The sequence below is a fragment of the Grammomys surdaster genome, unplaced genomic scaffold (genome assembly GCF_004785775.1).
Source record: "Grammomys surdaster isolate TR1022 unplaced genomic scaffold, NIH_TR_1.0 136, whole genome shotgun sequence".
In the NCBI taxonomy this organism is placed as follows: Eukaryota; Metazoa; Chordata; class Mammalia; order Rodentia; family Muridae; genus Grammomys; species Grammomys surdaster.
In genome coordinates this window covers 13,721,695-13,739,049 of record NW_021604594.1, presented here as the reverse complement: position 1 = coordinate 13,739,049, position 17,355 = coordinate 13,721,695, and the positions used below count along the sequence as shown (strand labels likewise).

General features: G+C 38.0%; 1 protein-coding gene across 1 annotated transcript in view; it reads right to left on the bottom strand.

Annotated features, from left to right (window-relative positions):
• Window positions 1-17,355, bottom strand: part of Tlk1 (tousled like kinase 1) — a 113,683-nt gene that overhangs the window by 17,221 nt on the left and 79,107 nt on the right. Inside the window, exons 12-14 of the mRNA XM_028762922.1 lie at window positions 13,556-13,622; window positions 2,491-2,588; window positions 1,215-1,296 (exon numbers count right to left, since the gene is read on the bottom strand). Coding sequence (XP_028618755.1) covers window positions 1,215-1,296; window positions 2,491-2,588; window positions 13,556-13,622 — 247 coding nt within the window. The remainder of the gene's footprint in view (window positions 1-1,214; window positions 1,297-2,490; window positions 2,589-13,555; window positions 13,623-17,355) is intronic.

The following is a 17,355-nucleotide window of genomic DNA, read 5'->3' as shown; positions in this document are numbered from 1 at the left end:
TAGTAATTCTTCAGTATTTATCTAAGAGATAAGGCCTTTAAAAAAAACCCCATATCACCATACCTAAGCACATCAATATTTCCTAATCTAGTCTGGTATATGATTTATATTCAATTTTATCAATTGTCTCCCTCCTCAAGAAAATTGCTTAATTTCCAGCCCACTTCATAAAGAACAAGAATACAATCAGTACTTTAAGTTTCACATAATTTGCAAGTGTTTTAATTTGTATTTTATTTTAGGTGACTTCCCTGTGACCTGAACTATGAATATATAATTATTAAAATTTTATTTATATGTACACGAATGCAGATGTCTACAGAGGCCAGATGCACCCTGAGCTGGAGTTAGTTGCAGGCAGATGGGAGCCTTCGAAAGGTGTTTGAAACTGAACTCAGGTCCTTTGAGAGAGCAGTAAGTGCCTTTACTATGACACTCCCCCCCCATAAATGTTTTAAACACCAAATGCTTCTAAACAATATAGTTTAAGTTTCATGGTGACTTAAATGCAAAGATGCCCCTTTAAAAAGCACTTAATAACTTACACATTTGTTACAAGAAGATTTCTACAGCCTTCTTAGCTTAAGCAGAAAACTAAACAAAACCAAACCACTTAGCTTAATCAATTGACCATAGCCCACAGTTATCTGAGGGACTCTGCATTGGGAGACTGACTTGATCAGACTGGCCAGGATCCATGGCACCCCTGAGCATGTGAAGCTGGACTGTGTAAAACATATACACAAACCAGAGGAACCAAGCCAGTAAGCAGTGCTCCTCCATAGCTCTTGCTTCCAGCATCTGCCTTGAGTGCCTGCTCTGGTTTCCCTTAGTGTAGGACTGTAAACTCTTAAGATGAATTAACTGTTATCTCCCCAACTTGTTTTGGTCAAGGTTTTCTATCACAGCAAGAGAGGCAAAACAGAACAAAGAGTGAAGCAACTTAAAGACCAGCACAGCAGAGGAACTGAGCAGTTGAGAACATCAAGACTTAGTGCAAGGGTCTGCCTCAGTCTTAGAGACAGCTGAATAGCAGAGAGAACTGTGCAGGTCAGTAACAGAGCTTAGACCCCAGGGATGTGAAAAACAAAACCCGCAATAAGCTCTTCTTTGTAATGAGACTGAGTATAAAAGCCCATCTAAAACCAGAAACCAAAAGCCAAGTATTTCTTAACCACACCCCCCACATCAGCACAAAGAACAGAAAACACTACCTTATACACCTCACTAAAGCCACCTCTTCCAAGCAGATGAAGTAATAAATATCTTTCATTTAACGTTGGATGATCTTTGAACCTTAAAAGAGCAGGGGAAAAAACTATTGAGGCACATTAAAAGAATACAAGGAGTTCTGAGTACATTAATGCCCACTCTTGACTACTCCTAGCTATGTCAGCTTCACTTTCTCTGCTGTTAACTTCAAATACCAGCCAGCAGCTACTTCTATTCTCTGTGTTTCTACATACTATATCGCCGGTGTTACGCTTTAGCACTTACAAACTGTTAACTATAATAGCTAGCCTCTAACAATATTCCAAAAACCACCAATTATGCTTGATAGGAAACCATTATTCCTCATAAACACTTCTATCACAAAAAAATTTTTATAATGAGTTATAGGCGATCAAGATTTTATAGTACTGACTTATATTTGAAAAAAAAAGTCTCAACTGGTCTTTGTTAATGGTTATATCTTAGTGTCTTTAGCCTTCTATTCATCAATTTTGAAAGTAAAAATTAGAACAAAAAAAACCTATAAAAATCACTCTCAAGTAATACTGCCATTATTAGTTAATGTTTATTACCTGCCATACATTAAGTAATACATGCTCTCATGACTAATTGATGTGTATCATACCAGCTATACATTAAGATTTACCCAAGTTTTTATTTTAGTTTTCACCCAATCCTATGAAACCAATCCTGCCATTGTGTCTCTTACAGAGAAGGGTTCTGCGGCTAACAGAAAGGGCCAGACTGAGTAGACCATCTGTACACGTTTAACAGTAACACACGGAAAGGCTGTGTAGAAAAAGTTTCCAAAATTTATACTCTGACAGCAATGGCTTTAAGATATCAGGTGTAAATACACCACATTAGTACAATTTTACTGGTATGTATTTTGCTCAAAAAGCTTACAGGTTAGGGGGAGGAGACAAAAGAAATAACTAAAAAGTAAACTGTAACCCCAGATAGTACTAATTACTATGGAAAATTAAAGAAAAGGATAATGAAAGGGGAAATGAGGTGAAGCACAGATGGCTCTCAGACCGGTCATCTGGATGGTGAGCATTTGGTGTGAAATAAAGAGAAAGCCACTTCAGATATCCAGAAGAAGAGTATTTCAGGTGGGGGAATAAGAGATGGGACAGAGAGGTACAAGGGGTATGTGTGGGGCAGATCACACAGGCATCCAAGCTGGTATACTCTGGAAGTTTTCTGTGTGTGTTCTCCCTCGGGCCTTCCATCACATGTGACTGTACAACTTACTGTGAATTATCCTCGTTGTTGATTCTCTTCAGCTCTCGGATATGAAGATTCCTGACCCTTTCCAAACGCTCCAGTTCTGCCTGGATTTCAGCTTCTTCCTGAAGATGAAGAGAGGAAACTATAACAAGCTCTGTTTATTTATGATATAAAAGGATACTTTATCCATGGATCCATTTTCACAGTGACAAGAACAATAGTGTATGACAAAGTGTACCACTGAGTTAATTAGAAGACCAGGGTGCTCTCTCAGCGCCTCAGAGACAGACACGAGCAAAGCCTACTGCGGCACCTATCCTCTACCTAAGAGCTGTACATGAATGCTCAAATTGTTCTGTACTCTGAGGAACCTATTTTGATAATGTCTACAATGAGTGACTGACTTCAAGGCAATAGAAAGCTGACCCATCACATATAACGGGTTCCCCAATTTTAATTTAAGGGGAACAAATTTACTAGCACAGAGCAAATGAAGGTATTTTTTAATAATCAGTAAGGGAGAGAAAAGGAGTAGCTACAACCTAATAAACTCTGGAATACCAATCAATACACTCTTTGGATAAACTCCTATAATCTTAAAGACACAGCTGAGCGTTGTGAACAACGGCAGATCCTCAGTTAGCGAGCAGATGAAGCCAACGCCTAAAGACGTACTTCAAAAGTATTCAGTATATGCCGATACATGCATCTTCATATCTTCAAACAGATTAAAAAAAAATTCAAAGATACCAGAGTATATCAAGCAAACATTCTCTCCTCTTCTGCCTTTGTCAGTGTTTCTTGTCTCTTAGCATCAGTAGTATCTTTGAACAGGAAGTGATGATGCACACCTATAATTCTAGCACATGGGAGACTACGGCAACGAAGATTACAAATTTGACTCTAGTCAGAGATACTTATAGGGAGAGAGGAGGAGAGGGGAGACAGACAAGCAGGCAGGCAGACAGACAGACAGACAATCAGAGATAGAGTATCCTTAATCTAAATATAAATTCATGTGAACAAAAATAAATCTTCAAAGATCAAAAAACTAAATCCAGGGCTTTTATCCTGAGGACTGTCACATGCTGTTTCTGACTTACACCAGCCCACCCAACCCCCTGCCACCACCAAATGCCATACAATTTAAAAAAAAAAAAAAAGAATCTAAATATGTTTAAACTCCATGTGATTCTGACTACACCTGGAACACTTGTTGATTTTCAATGTAATTCAACCACTACTTTTTACAGAGACTTGCTGTACGACCAGGAAATGAATTTAAAAGCTTTGGAACAATACATTTTGAGTACACCTACCCTGGCTGTCTTAATAAGGTAGAAGAAACTAGCCCTTTAGATAGGTAAAAACTATGATAAAGCTTACATTTTAGCTCTAGAATTCAGAAGAGGTTGACCGCTCTCTTCACATGACTGGCATTTAGGAAGCTAGTAAAAGTTCAATGGGTCCGATAAAATGCATCAAGCCTATCAGAATAGCCACTGGAATACCTGTTGCAATTTTACTTGGAATTACCACATGGGGATGCAATTTCAACAGTGTATTTCCAGAAACTTAGTCTTCTTACTTATTAATTTTTAAATTTCATTTTATATATATGGGTGCTTTATCTCCATGTTTATCTGTGCACCACATGTATGTCTGGTGCCTGAAAAGGCTAGAAGAAGGCCTTGGATCCTTGGTACTGGAGTAGCAGGTGGTTATGAGTCACGGGGTGGGTGCTAGAAATTGAACCCAGATCTTCTAGAAGAGCAGTCAGTGTTCTTAACCACTGAGCCATCTCTCTAGCCCTAGAAATTTAGTCTAAACTGTAGAATTACAAGATTCAACTAAACTGCTGAACAGAATAATACTTTTCATAGTCTTCAGGTATGTGGTTACAATAGAGGTAACTAACATCTTAAAGTTTCTACAGGAGTATATGAACTATATTTACACCTCCCATCTGATAATCTAGTAATTCTTAGAACTTAAAACACTAGGACATATTCTAGTGGAATACAATTCTGCAACTTTAATTAATTTTTCCCAAATTTCACAAAGAAAAAGGTATATTGTTAAAGAGTAAATATTTATGTTTTCCCTTAAGTTCATACACAGAGGTCTTAATTCTGGGTCTTTGGGATACAGTCAGGGTTTGCTGAAAGTTATGAAGGTGAGGCTTCAGGACAAGATAAGTATGCTAATTAGATGAGATTCCTGACTGACTAAATACACATCCCCACACCATATATAAGCCACAAAGAAAGTCTTCACTAAAACCAATCTCTGCTAAAACTTGATCTAGTCTCTGAAACTAAGTGAATAAAATTTTTGTTGCTCAAGCAACCAGTCTGATACTTTACTACGGCAGCTCGAGCAAGCATACACATTGTCTTAAGCCAGTGGTTCTCAACCATCCTAATGCTATGACCCTAAAATACAGTTCCTCGTGCTGTGGTGACCCCCAACCATAAAGTTATTTCACTGTTACTTCAAAATTGTAATTTTGCTACTGTTATAAATATAAATGTAAACATCTGATATACAGGGTATCTGATTGGGGTTGTAACCCAAAGATTGAAAAGCAATGTCTAAGCAAATGCTAGAGGGAATTCTGTCCAATAGCATCTCCTCATAAGAAAGGGTGTGGCCCAGTTGGAATATAGCTGCATGAGTCTAGACAACTAAGCTACCTTGCATTAGATAATTTCCAAAGGTCTGTTCTATAGGGTATATTCTTATTGCTTGAGAACGACATTAATCTTTTTCAGTGAGTTCAGAAATGAGAATGTCCTGAGTTCACGACTAATCACAATAGAGCCGTATCTTCAAACTCACAGAAAAACCAGGTCAAATTAGTAGAATCTAACCAAGTACTAAGTTTCACTGGGCATGATGGTGCACACCTTTAGTCCCAGCACTCCAGAGGCAGAAACAGGCAGATTTCTGAGTTCTAGGTTGGCCTGGACTACAGAGAAAGCACCAGGCCAGCAAAAGCTGCATAGTACAATCCTATGTAAAAAATAAACAAAAGTTCTAATTCTGGTTTCAATCACTAGCTATTTAGTTATGTAAAGCATAGAGAGTCTTAAAGAAACAAGGATATTTCTGGAAAAGGATTGGTCTCTGTAGGCAGTTACAGAGTAGAATGAACATTAGGAAGAACAGATTATATTAGTGGTGGGCTAGGTGATCAATTACAAAACAAATGGATGTATCCCTTTTCTCTAGTCAAGCCCAAAAATGCAGCAACAGGCATTTATATTCTGCTATACATCACAAAAATCAAGTCATATAAACAGCAGATCTTGATACTGCCTGATTAAATGACCTGTAAAATACTACTTTCCAATATTTTTAAATTCATGAAATAAGTCCCATAGCCACTTCACCTGAACAATTTGTCTCTTAACATATTTTCAGCACAAAAATATGCCTTATTCACAGTTAGTCTCTTTTAACAACATAATATCCCTGATTCATGAATTACATCATGTCTACTCCAGGTTCTTGCCCTCTAACTCCTGTGGCCATTCACTTACCCAACCCCCGAAACACACACGCACACCCACACACGAGAGAGAGAGAGAGAGAGAGAGAGAGAGAGAGAGAGAGAGAGAGAGAGAGAGAGAGAGAGAGATGCACCAATTTTCAACTTTATCCTTATGTTTATACGAGACAACAGCCAGTTATTACCAATACAGAGCAGGTCTGAATTTATCTCGACTGTCATACTTGGGTGTGACTGTGTAGATGGGAAAACAGAAAGGAGAGACAAAGCTCTGGATATCACGTCTACCTTCTTTTCTACCTATACACATCATCTTTCTATTCTCAATTCCAATCCAGACATCCACCATGACTGAAGGGAACACTTTCTTTCCTATTTGAGTTTAAGCAGCTTAGACACCTCCCCTCCAACCTCGTTGCTAATGCTTACTGATGCCCTCCTCTTCCCTCACTGTACGTTCTTCATTTCCTCCTAAGAGAAAAGCGTGTGAGGGTGTGTGGCACGTGTGACGTGTGTGTTTGATTCTCTCTTCAAATGCACAGATATATACACTGAGGCTTTTAACTGGGCATGAATGCTAATCAAGACAGGTTTGTTCCTCTACAAGTTTCTCCGTTTTGTGTAAACAAAGCAAAACCCTGTTTAAACAGCTACAAATAAATATAAGAATTCCAATGACTGGCAAATTTAAAGTATAATATTTAGTATTATTCTGCTGAACTGCTGTATTATAGGGACAGAATCCCTTAAATGTCACCCAGGGTCCTCACACTGCCTAGCAGGCCCATGTACTACTGTACATGTCCAGGGTAGTCCTTTCTTCCAGGTTTCTACTTCCTTTGAGCCCTTTTCAGGATACTTATGGATCCCATAAGTATAAAAAGATTAAACCTTCTACCTGACAATGGGAAGGGACCAGCTTTAATAAACTCATTATGTGTGTGCAGTTAAATAGCACAGATTTATAGTTTTGAATAGAAAAGGCCAGTGGCCAAGAAATTGGTCTCCTTTTAAAACAGTAATTTCTAGACTAAATTAAACAACTCAGCATGCTCTAAGTGAAGGAAACTTGACTTGCAATATTAAAACAGTCACAACAACAAAAACCAACACTTCTTTTTTTGAGGTAGATCGTCACATAGCCTTGGCTATGTACAGCTGAGGATGACCCTGAACCCCTGATCTTCCTTGGATCATATATGAACTACCACCACTGGATGCACTGGGGTTAGAACCCTAGATCCATGCATGCCAGGCAAACACTCTACTAGGTGAGTACATCCCCAGTCCTACAAAAATGTTTAAATTCTACTGCTTAAACAAGTAAATTGATATTAAACACTAACGAAAGAAAACTTTACCTCCAAGTTTTCATTTTGTAAGTGGCTATCATCTACTACGAAGTTAGGGCTAAGATTATAAAAGCCAGGCTGTCCCAAGTGTCTGGGGAGGAGGTGCCTAAGAACAACAGAGAGCTTCCATTTACAGCTAGCCCCATGCCCTCTCAGCTGCCATCCTCCACAATCTGATCATCTGTGACTAGGAAGCAACAGTAAGACAACATGTCAGCTCTTGGCACCTTTCTTGCCCATACACAGCAAGAAGTCAAATCAGCTCCTACCATTCCTCCTGGCTTCAGTATGACTTTCAAGCACTGTGCACTTCCTCCAACATCCCCCTAAGAACTACGCCTACTCCTGCCTTCACTGTGTACAGAAACATAATGGCCTTATATGAGAGAATGTAAGACTTCTTTAGGTTATGGCCACAAATGCAGAAGTGATCAACAGATCTAAAGAGTAAGCCATCCAATGTTATACTGCATGTTATTTTCATTCAAAACTAAATGACAAGAAATGCCATATACAGAACTTATTTTTGTGATCATACTAATGATCTGAAAAGTTGGATGATATTAAGTATTCTAAAAAGGCCAAAAGAGATACCAAAGTTGGTCAGGAATATGTGAAGTCAATTCACCTAAAACCAATGCCCTGCATGTTCCACTGTTCAAAAGGCTTGTAGGCAATCCAGTACTGTCCGTTTCAACTGGCTGCATGTTCCACTGTGAGGTGTGAGAAAAGAGCTGTGAGCTTGTTCTCAGCCTGTAAAGAGGTCACCATGGAGGTTAGTACTGATGCTGCTGCTGCCTGTCACTGCTTGTTTCTCTTTGCAGGTGCCAATATCGGTCAGAGAACAGGATGTCAGTGGCAGAGTTGTTGCTACACTGTTATCTCTTCAGAACGAGCCACAAGGAGAGATGAATGCCACATCGCAAGGAGCAGAGGAGAAAGAGAGAAAGAAATGGTGTCAGGTGGCATGCTGGATGTGATTTTTGTTTCAGTAGAGACTGAGATGACTTTCAATTGCTTAGCTGACTGCTTCAGGCTGATACCTTTGTGTCTGCTGGTTCTTGTCTATCCCTATTTCAACTTCAAACTGGTTGTTTCCCCAATAAAACTTCTGGCACTTAAACTAGGTCTTATAAATCTCTGTCTCTCTCTGTCTGACACACACACACACACACACACACTCCCCATGCCTACTTTACTATAGTATCTGAGACATCAAGCTTAATAGCACTCTCCTAAACTAATCACATATTTAAAATGTAAATTTGAAAATAAGAGAACAACAGGTATGTCAGTGTCCATCTGTAGTCCCAGCACTTGGGAGGTAGAGATGGGCAAATCTCCATGAGTTCCAAGCCAGCCAGGGCCAATCTTAAAACACTGAACAACTGAAACTAGAGAACAAAGAACAACTATGTTCAAACACTGTTCACATTATAAACTTAATGTGTCAAGACACAGTAACCATTCTTGAAAACTTACATTTCTATTTCGTTATCAGTCTAGGATAGCAGAATTATGGAAACATACATGCTTTATATACTATGACTAGAAAGATATTTTAGAGAATTTTTTCATTGTCTGTTGCTTTCACTGAAAACACAGCTGTCTTCAATTCCAGAATAACTATCTCATTCTACAAAGAACCTACAAATGCTTTGTTAAATCAGAGGGATAAAAAGGTTATCCATTATTAGAATTTACCAAAGGCTAGTATTTAAAAAGGATTAACAAGTTTATGGTTTGACCATACTCCTAAATCCCTACATTTCCGATGGGACAGAAATATTTAAAACAGTGAGTTGTTACTTTGCCATGTGTGTATGTATATATGTGCAGGTTGCAGGTAAATGTCTGTGCATGCTTATGTAAGTCAGAGGTTGACATCTGTATTCCCAAAAATCACTTTCTACTTTTGTTTCCTAATTTTTAAGTGTGTGTTTGTGTGTGTGTTTGTGTGTGCGCGCGCACACACAAGAGAGAGAGAAAGAGAGAGGGAGGGAGGGAGGGAGGGAGGGAGGGGGGGAGGGGAGGAGGGAAGGAGGGAAGGAAGGAAGGAGGGAGGGAGGGAAGGAAGGAGAGAGGGAGGACTCACTAGCTAAGTGGAGGGGACATTTATGTGGAGTCAGACCTCTCCTTCTACCTTTATGTGGATTTGGGGGATTTAACTCAGGTCACTGGGCTTCCACAGTGAACAATTTTACCTTCTGGGGCATCTCTCCAGACCCCTATCCAAGTTTTTGTTACAGGGTCTCTCACTGAACCCACAGTTCACCAATTTATCTATGCTGGCTGCCTAGGAACTCCCAGGACCCACCTGACTTCACACCTCCTAGCACTGGGGTTACAGACATGCTGCTGAATTCACACTTTACTCGGGTGCTAGGGATCCAAACTCAGGCCTTCGTGCTTACATACTAAGCATTTTACCAACCCTAGCTTCTATTTTGCCTTTTGAAAAACATAGGATTATTCTTTCCAACAAGGTTTTGGTAAGCATTAGTTAGAGACAGTTTGCATAATGACTATAAGTAGCAAAAATGAGTATATTTCCCCTTAAAATCATTTCGGGAATAATGGAGTTACATACAGGCCTATTCTATGTAATTCTTAAGATATGTTTTGAAAGTTACTTGAAGGCTGGAAAGATAGCTTATCGGGTAAAGCACCAGTCTGTCTCAGTTTGCTTTCAGGACCCACCTGGCAGATGGAGAAAATCAACTCATGCCATGGCACAAGCATAAACACACACACACACACACACACAAACACACGGGTTGTTTAAAAAAAAAGGTCAAGCTGGACTGGAGAGGTGGCTCAGTGGTTAGGAACACTGGAATCTCTTCCAGAGGACCTGGGCTCAATCTCAGCTCCCACATATGGCAGCTCACAAATGACTGTAATTCCAGTTCCTAGAGTCACAACGACCTCTTCTAAGACTCCTAGGGCTGTGCACACATAGTGTATAGAAAAAAAAAATACAGGCAAAACACCCAAATACATAAAAACAAATTAATTAAAAACAATCTTATTTGAAAGTGTTTGGCCGGCGGTGGTGGCGCACTCCTTTAATCCCAGCACTTGGGAGGCAGAGGCAGGCGGATTTCTGAGTTCAAGGCCAGCCTGGTCTACAGAGTGAGTTCCAGGACAGCCAGGACTACACAGAGAAACCCTGTCTCAAAAAAACAAAAAACAAAAAACAAAAAAAAAACCCAAACAAACAAGCAAAAAAAGAAAGTGTTTGTACTTGGGGGAGGGGGTTCTCTAAATGCCCTTTAGAAGTAAATTGAGAGTGAAAAAAAAATCTATATTTCAATTAATAACAAAGAAACATTATTCTAGTGTGAACATAATTTTCAAAGGAAGGAAATATGTGAAGAAAAAGAATGTGTATGATAAGCAACTAGGCTGTTCCCTGTGAGGGAGTGAAACAACAGTCCTCAGAATGAGGTGAGAGGCAGAATTCCAGTCTATTCTGTCAGAAGACAAGACTCATCTGCCACTTTAAACTGATGATCTGTGATGTAGTTTATATTCTATCCGTATGCATTCCATATTCAATGATAACTGAAGAGGTAAGCAATGTAGAGAAGCTTATTTACTATTAAATGAGTCATAACGTCAGGTTTATATCTGTGCTACTCTGAAGTCTTAGAAAACAAAGGTTTAAAGTGTGATAAAGTCAAGTAGGAGCCTGCATCAGACAGGACAAAGTAATAAGCCGCTTATGAATGTGTGAACAATGACTGCATAAAATCCTGACAACTCAAGTCTTTTCTTTATAAATGTATATTAAAGACCCTTTTGTGCATACTGCTAGGGCTGGAACCCAGGGGAGGATTCTGTACTTTGGAATTTTATTTTTGGTGGGTTGTTTTTGGTTTTTTTTTTTTTATTATTTGTCTGTTTGTCACATGAGTCTCACTGTGTAGAGGGTGTTTGGTGGTGCCCTGAATTCAATTGCCTATGTTCTGGGGATACAAGGAGGGTGCCACCAAGGCTGGCTGAAAGAGCTCTTGATATACCAAGAAATACCAGAGTGACCTTCCTAATCCTAGAAGACAAACACTATACTAAGCACTTAAGTAAAGTTTACAAAAGTTTTCAGAGGCAAATTTATTTACTCTAAGCCACAACCTTTTGAATATTCCTTCTTCACTTTATCACACTTCGAACCTTTGTTTTCTAAGACTACAGAGTAGCACAGATATAAACCCGACATTATGATTCATTTAATAGTAAATAAGCTTCTCTACATTGCTTACCTCTTTAGTTATCATTGAATATGAAATGCATACGGATAGAATATAAACTACATCACATCACAAGTCATCAATTTTAAGTGGAAGATGAATCTTCTATTCTAAATTCTCATAGTGTTGGGGTCCTTGACCAGAAGTATGCTTGTAATTTAAGGCTAATGAAACTAATATAATAACCCTACTTTATGTTAAGAGTTTATTTCAGGGGAAGGAAGAGTTTATTTCTCTAAGAAGAAAGAGAAGGAAAGAGGGAAGGGGGAGCAGAGAGAGATCTTTGCTACTCTAGCATGTGCAGCTCCAATCTACACCCTGATATGACCTGCTACTTACTCAGCAGGTTCCACAAGCATTAAGTATTCACAGATGAGAACAGACCCAGCCTATGGCAGAAACTACATACTCACAGCTGAGGTTGAGGTATGCTCTGCCAGCTACCAAACTCTGGAGCTTAGGAACTGATAAGACAAAATTTTCTCTTGAATCAAGACTGTCCTTTTTATGACTCATCCCCTCCCTCCCTCCCTCCCTCCTTCCTTCTCTCTCTCTCAACAAAACAGAATGACCTACTTTCTAGCTGTGCTTTAGGACTTTAGGAACCTATTTTTAATACAAATTAAGATACTGCTTATTACTTTCTAATTCAACAACTAAGACATAAATACCCAGTTACAAGTAGGCAGCTCCTATTCAGTTACTCTCAAAGGTGACATTACTCGCAAAGTTTTATTATCTCTGCACTTCTAGCAACTTCCTTTATAAACACATTCATTCTTCTCACCCAAAACCCTCCCTGAGAAAAGAGCTGTAAGTCTTAAGACTTTTAGCACTGTGAACTGACACTTTCTCCCACAACACTTTATGGCAGAGAACAACAACAACAAAAGAACAAAAGAGTTATGTTGGGAATTGGTCGGGTAGATGTTAGAAACTTAAGATTCATAGAAAATTTGATATATAAACTGGGAAAAATGCAGAGAAAATGATTATGGTAGTAATGAGACATGGAGACTTTACTTGAGAAAATAAAGCATTGTTCATAGAGACCAAATATTTTCAAAGTACCAAGAAAACTTTAAACTCTATCATCAACCATCAGAAAGCAAACCCTGAATGCTTTCAAAGTGTTTTTTTTTTTTAGACTTTGATAAGACACAAATTTTTATTGTCTTTTAAAAGGCTGTAAAAATTTAATTTCTACATGTTTTCATTTGTTTTTGGGTGCCAAAATAAATTGATCTCATAGAAGAGAGTGAAATAGTAGTCATAAGAGGAGAGAAAAGGAAAAAAAACATTGGAACACATAACTGTTAAACATCATGTAATAAAACGCAGAAAGGGTATAGGCAAATGTGGCATGGTGACAGTTTTCTGCATGGTCTAACCAAGTGGTCTATGGGCAACATCTCAAACAGGGCTTACTATGTAGTTCAGTAGAAACTGTATCCGGCACATGGTGCTCTTGGTCCCAGCCCACCCTGCTCTGACCTCAGAGGTGCCTCCATAGACACTGTCCTCCTGGAGTTCAGTTATATCTATACATCACCCTATTATCAAATCAAACAACTGATAAGCAGGAAGTAGAATAAAAGGCTGAATACAAGAAAAATTTTGGTCTGTTAAAACCTTCATTTTGAAGGGGAAAAAAATCTCTACTAGTATTTGGAAATGAGCTGCATCAAAATGAGACCTAATAAAAACAAAGGACTGATTATAGTTCCAAGTTTATAAACAAGTGTAGTGACACAGTAACAAAGACTTAACTCACAGAGACTATTTTTCTCAATTGCATCACTTCCAACTGGATCAATTGTTTATAGCTTATAAAATTTTCCTGAGTATGCATTTTAATAAAAACATTTCAACAATTAGTAGTGAATAAATTAAGAATTAAGCCAAAGAAATGAATAAAGTTCTTCACATTCTTGATAACAAACTAGAAACCCAACATGGGCTGCACATACCTTTTTGAGATGTCCTAGTCTAAGTTTAAAAATTTCCTCTTGTTCATGATATTCTGCCAGAGTCAGCCTGTCAAAAGTGAAATTTTAATTCTACATTGAGATTAATGCTTAGTACTTTTTTAAAATTAAAAACTAACAAAACATGATAAATAAAAAAACCAACTAAATATACAAGTAAAAATACTGGTAACTTGAAGCCTAAAATACAGAAGTTGGAAAACCCCTTTATGATATTCTTCAGCATAATTTAACATTTCTGGCTGGAGTAATTAACTATTATGCAATAGGTGTCATGTATCAAGTGATGCTAAAGAATTCAGAATCTAAGGGCTTATGTACAGAAAGAAAGGCAGTTTCTTCTTACACTCTATTTTGAGATTACAATTGACAGGAAGAATACAAATGTAGGAAAATGAGGGGAAAAAATTTAAATGGCATGTGCTATGAAGAAAAAACAAAAGGTGGCATGAAACTGACTATTTAATTCGCTCTGGTTATTAGCCATGGGGAGAAGAGCAGGGAAGGCATCCCTGACACTGGCTACAACAAGCACTAAGATCCTTAGAACACTGTTGGTATGTAAAAGGAGGGGGAAAAAAAGGTCCCATATTTGAAAAAGAAAGAAAAAAAGGGAACAAAATTTTCATGCTCAACTCTGAAAGGATAATTTTCATCCATCACACTCAAGTTTTTGTTTGAAGCCAATGTATGTGGTTCTGAGGAGACATTGAAAAGTAACGCTTCTATTCCAGTATCATTCAGTTTCTTCAGCAACACTCAGTATAAATTCTATTTTCCTTTAAGTTCATTACTTCCAAAACAACAGCATTCAAAAGAAACAAACTAAGGAATCTAGGTAGTATTCCATTAAAATCATCTTAAGAGCAAAACAGTAAAACCTTCCGATTAACACAATTACAGGGTTATATTGAGAACAGCAACTGTTGCCGAAGCTGGATACACTAAATCTGGAGTTGACTTTTGTAGCAGGTGTGAGAGCACACTCCCTATCAATGCAAAACCTTCACAGTCCATCCCTTCCTGAGGGTCTCAGCCAGGGAGATCAGGAGTTCTAGACCAGTGTGGGCCAAAATAGACAGGGAGAAAGAAGCAGGAAGAAAAATAAGGCTACAGGTAAAGTCAGTTAAATAGCTTCTGGGTATACACATATGCCATAGGCACAAGTTTTCCTACTAACATTGTTTTCTAGTCTTTAAAAGTATGGCTTTAGGCCCATCAACAGATCACAGAATGGTTCAGAATTTTGTCAAACTATGTACATCTTTTTTTTTTTAGTTGGTTATATATAGGAATGCATTGATTTTTAAAACCTTAATTTAAAAATGTAGCTAAAATCTGGTATTTGAAAATCTAAGTTAAAGCATGATTTTTGAAGCAAGAACCTATCACGAAAAATTCCAAAGCTCCTAGTCATACAGATTGCAGGAGTTCCCTCAGTCTGAAGAGATTGTTATTTTATTACCCATCTAAGCTCGTAGGCGTCTACTTTTCTTAACATTTTACAATACAGGTATTAGAAATGACAAAAGCTATAAATACTCTCTCCAGGAAATTTTGGGTGTAAGTAGTTTGAGGTGTCCACGGATGCCAATTTCAAGGTTCCTAGTTCAAGGGCCTGTCTCGTAACTATCATGTAAGCCTCAACACTGCCAAAAGGAGTAGCTTCTTAGACTTTCTGCTATCCATGTGCATTAATAATGAGATATGTTTTAAAGGAATCTAAGGGGCTACAGAGACAGCTCAGTGACTGGGAGCATACTTATTGCTCTTGTAGAAGGCCAGAGTTCAGTTTCCAACACCATAATGGGCAACTCGTCATGGCCTCCAGCTCTAGCACCAACATTCTGACTTTGTCAGCACCTGCATACGTGTGACATATATTCTCATATTCACAAAAAAAAAAAAGTGTATCTTAAAAAGAGAAGGAAATACATACATTTAGATCAAGGAGACTGGCTAATTTAAGGAACAGGATTTCTTCACAAATAATAACAGAGCTAAGCAGACATTGTTAACAAAATGCTTTCAGTACCAGTTGTTTTTATTATGAGCTTTAAGCAAGTTAATTTGTCATGTTACTTAAGATAAAAATCTTTTACGCACACATAAATAGAAATGCATAGCTCATTTCCTTCCATATAAATCATACCTGTTACGAAAGCATTAACAATAGATAATCTATTTAAAAGCTTTAGATAGGCTCCTAAATAAAGCTATCAGTAGGTTTATGTGAATTGAAACATAAACAATGATAGCCTTCCATAGTGAGTGAGAATCTTACTTTGCTTTAGCCCAGGTATCACTGTACAGGTCCAATAAGCCAGGCTGGTCTCAGAGACCACTGGCCTCTGCCTCTTAGGTGCTGGGATTAAAAAGCACTTAACAATAGTTGAAGAGTATCAGAATTACATAGCAGAAATAACAGAAACTAGCTTTTAAGCTAGTTTGAAAGACACTTGACATTCAATGTTTTAAAGTGTCAAAGTTACAGAACACAAGTTACAATATCAGATTGTTGGGAGGCACAAAGCATAACTCATCAGATTATTACAGTCAGGAAATGTCTACTGAATAATTGATCAGAAGCACCAAAAAAGTATTATAAGAAAAAGTATTTCATTTAACATGAAAGAAAAACTTCTCCCTACGATCAGGAGGAGGACAGGATGCCACTTTCACTACTTCTCCTCAGAACTACACTGGAAATAAGAGGAGAAAAATGTATCCTAACTGTACAGAAAGAATAAAAGTATCTTCACAGATAATACAACTCTACATGCAAAAAAAAAAAAAATCCTAAAGAAAAGCACAAGGATAAAAACCCATTAAATAAATTCTGGAATGCTCTAAGGCATGAGATAACACATAGAAAGCATTGCTTCTACACACATTAGAAGCAGCCACAGAGGATTTAACAAACAATTCCCATTTCACCAGCATTCAACATAAGCCAAATGAGAAAAGTCAAGGAATAAATTTAAATCAAGAGATTAAGGACTTTTCTGTGAAGAACCGTAAAATATTACTACAGAATTAAAGGTCCGGGTATCTATAGGGGCAGAGTTAAAGGACTAGGTGTCTACAGAGGCAGACGTAAGTGAAGAACTAGGTTATCTATAGAGCAGAGCTAAAGGACTAGGCATCTGTACGAGCTGAGTTAAAGGACCAGATGTCTACAGGTGCAGAGTTAAAGGACCAGGTATGTCTATAGAGAACAGCTAAAAGACCAGGTGTCATTAGAAATAGAGTTAAAACCCAACACTTTTAAGATAGCTGTGTTGCTAAATATAGAACCTTAGTGCTTTTTAAATCAACACTTAGGTGTTCTAATTGGAATTAGAACAAAATTTGGAATGACTCGAAGAAGTGATTTTGAAGAAGTGACCATGTTAGTCTGTTCATGTAGTGTCAAAATTTTTGGAAGCCTGAAACAGGAAGACTGCTTGAGCCCAGAAATTAAAGATCACCCCTGCAAAGAACTCAATAAAAATGGAACTGAGGGGAGAGAAAGGAAAAACGAAGATGAACGAATAAATAATATGGCAGAGAATGGGATATAACCAGTGCAGAAAACACAAGACCTGGACAGCATGTGTGCAGAGGGACCAAATGGAGCTGGTGTGTTTGTAATGTAATGAGAACTTTGCTTTTTGCTCACTGCTTTAAAAATCCCTGACATGGCAGGAATGAGGGTCAAAGCACCTTTTTTCAACAAGAGACACAAATGTGTCTATACAGAACATCCAAGGGTACCTACATCTTTATTCACATAAATATTT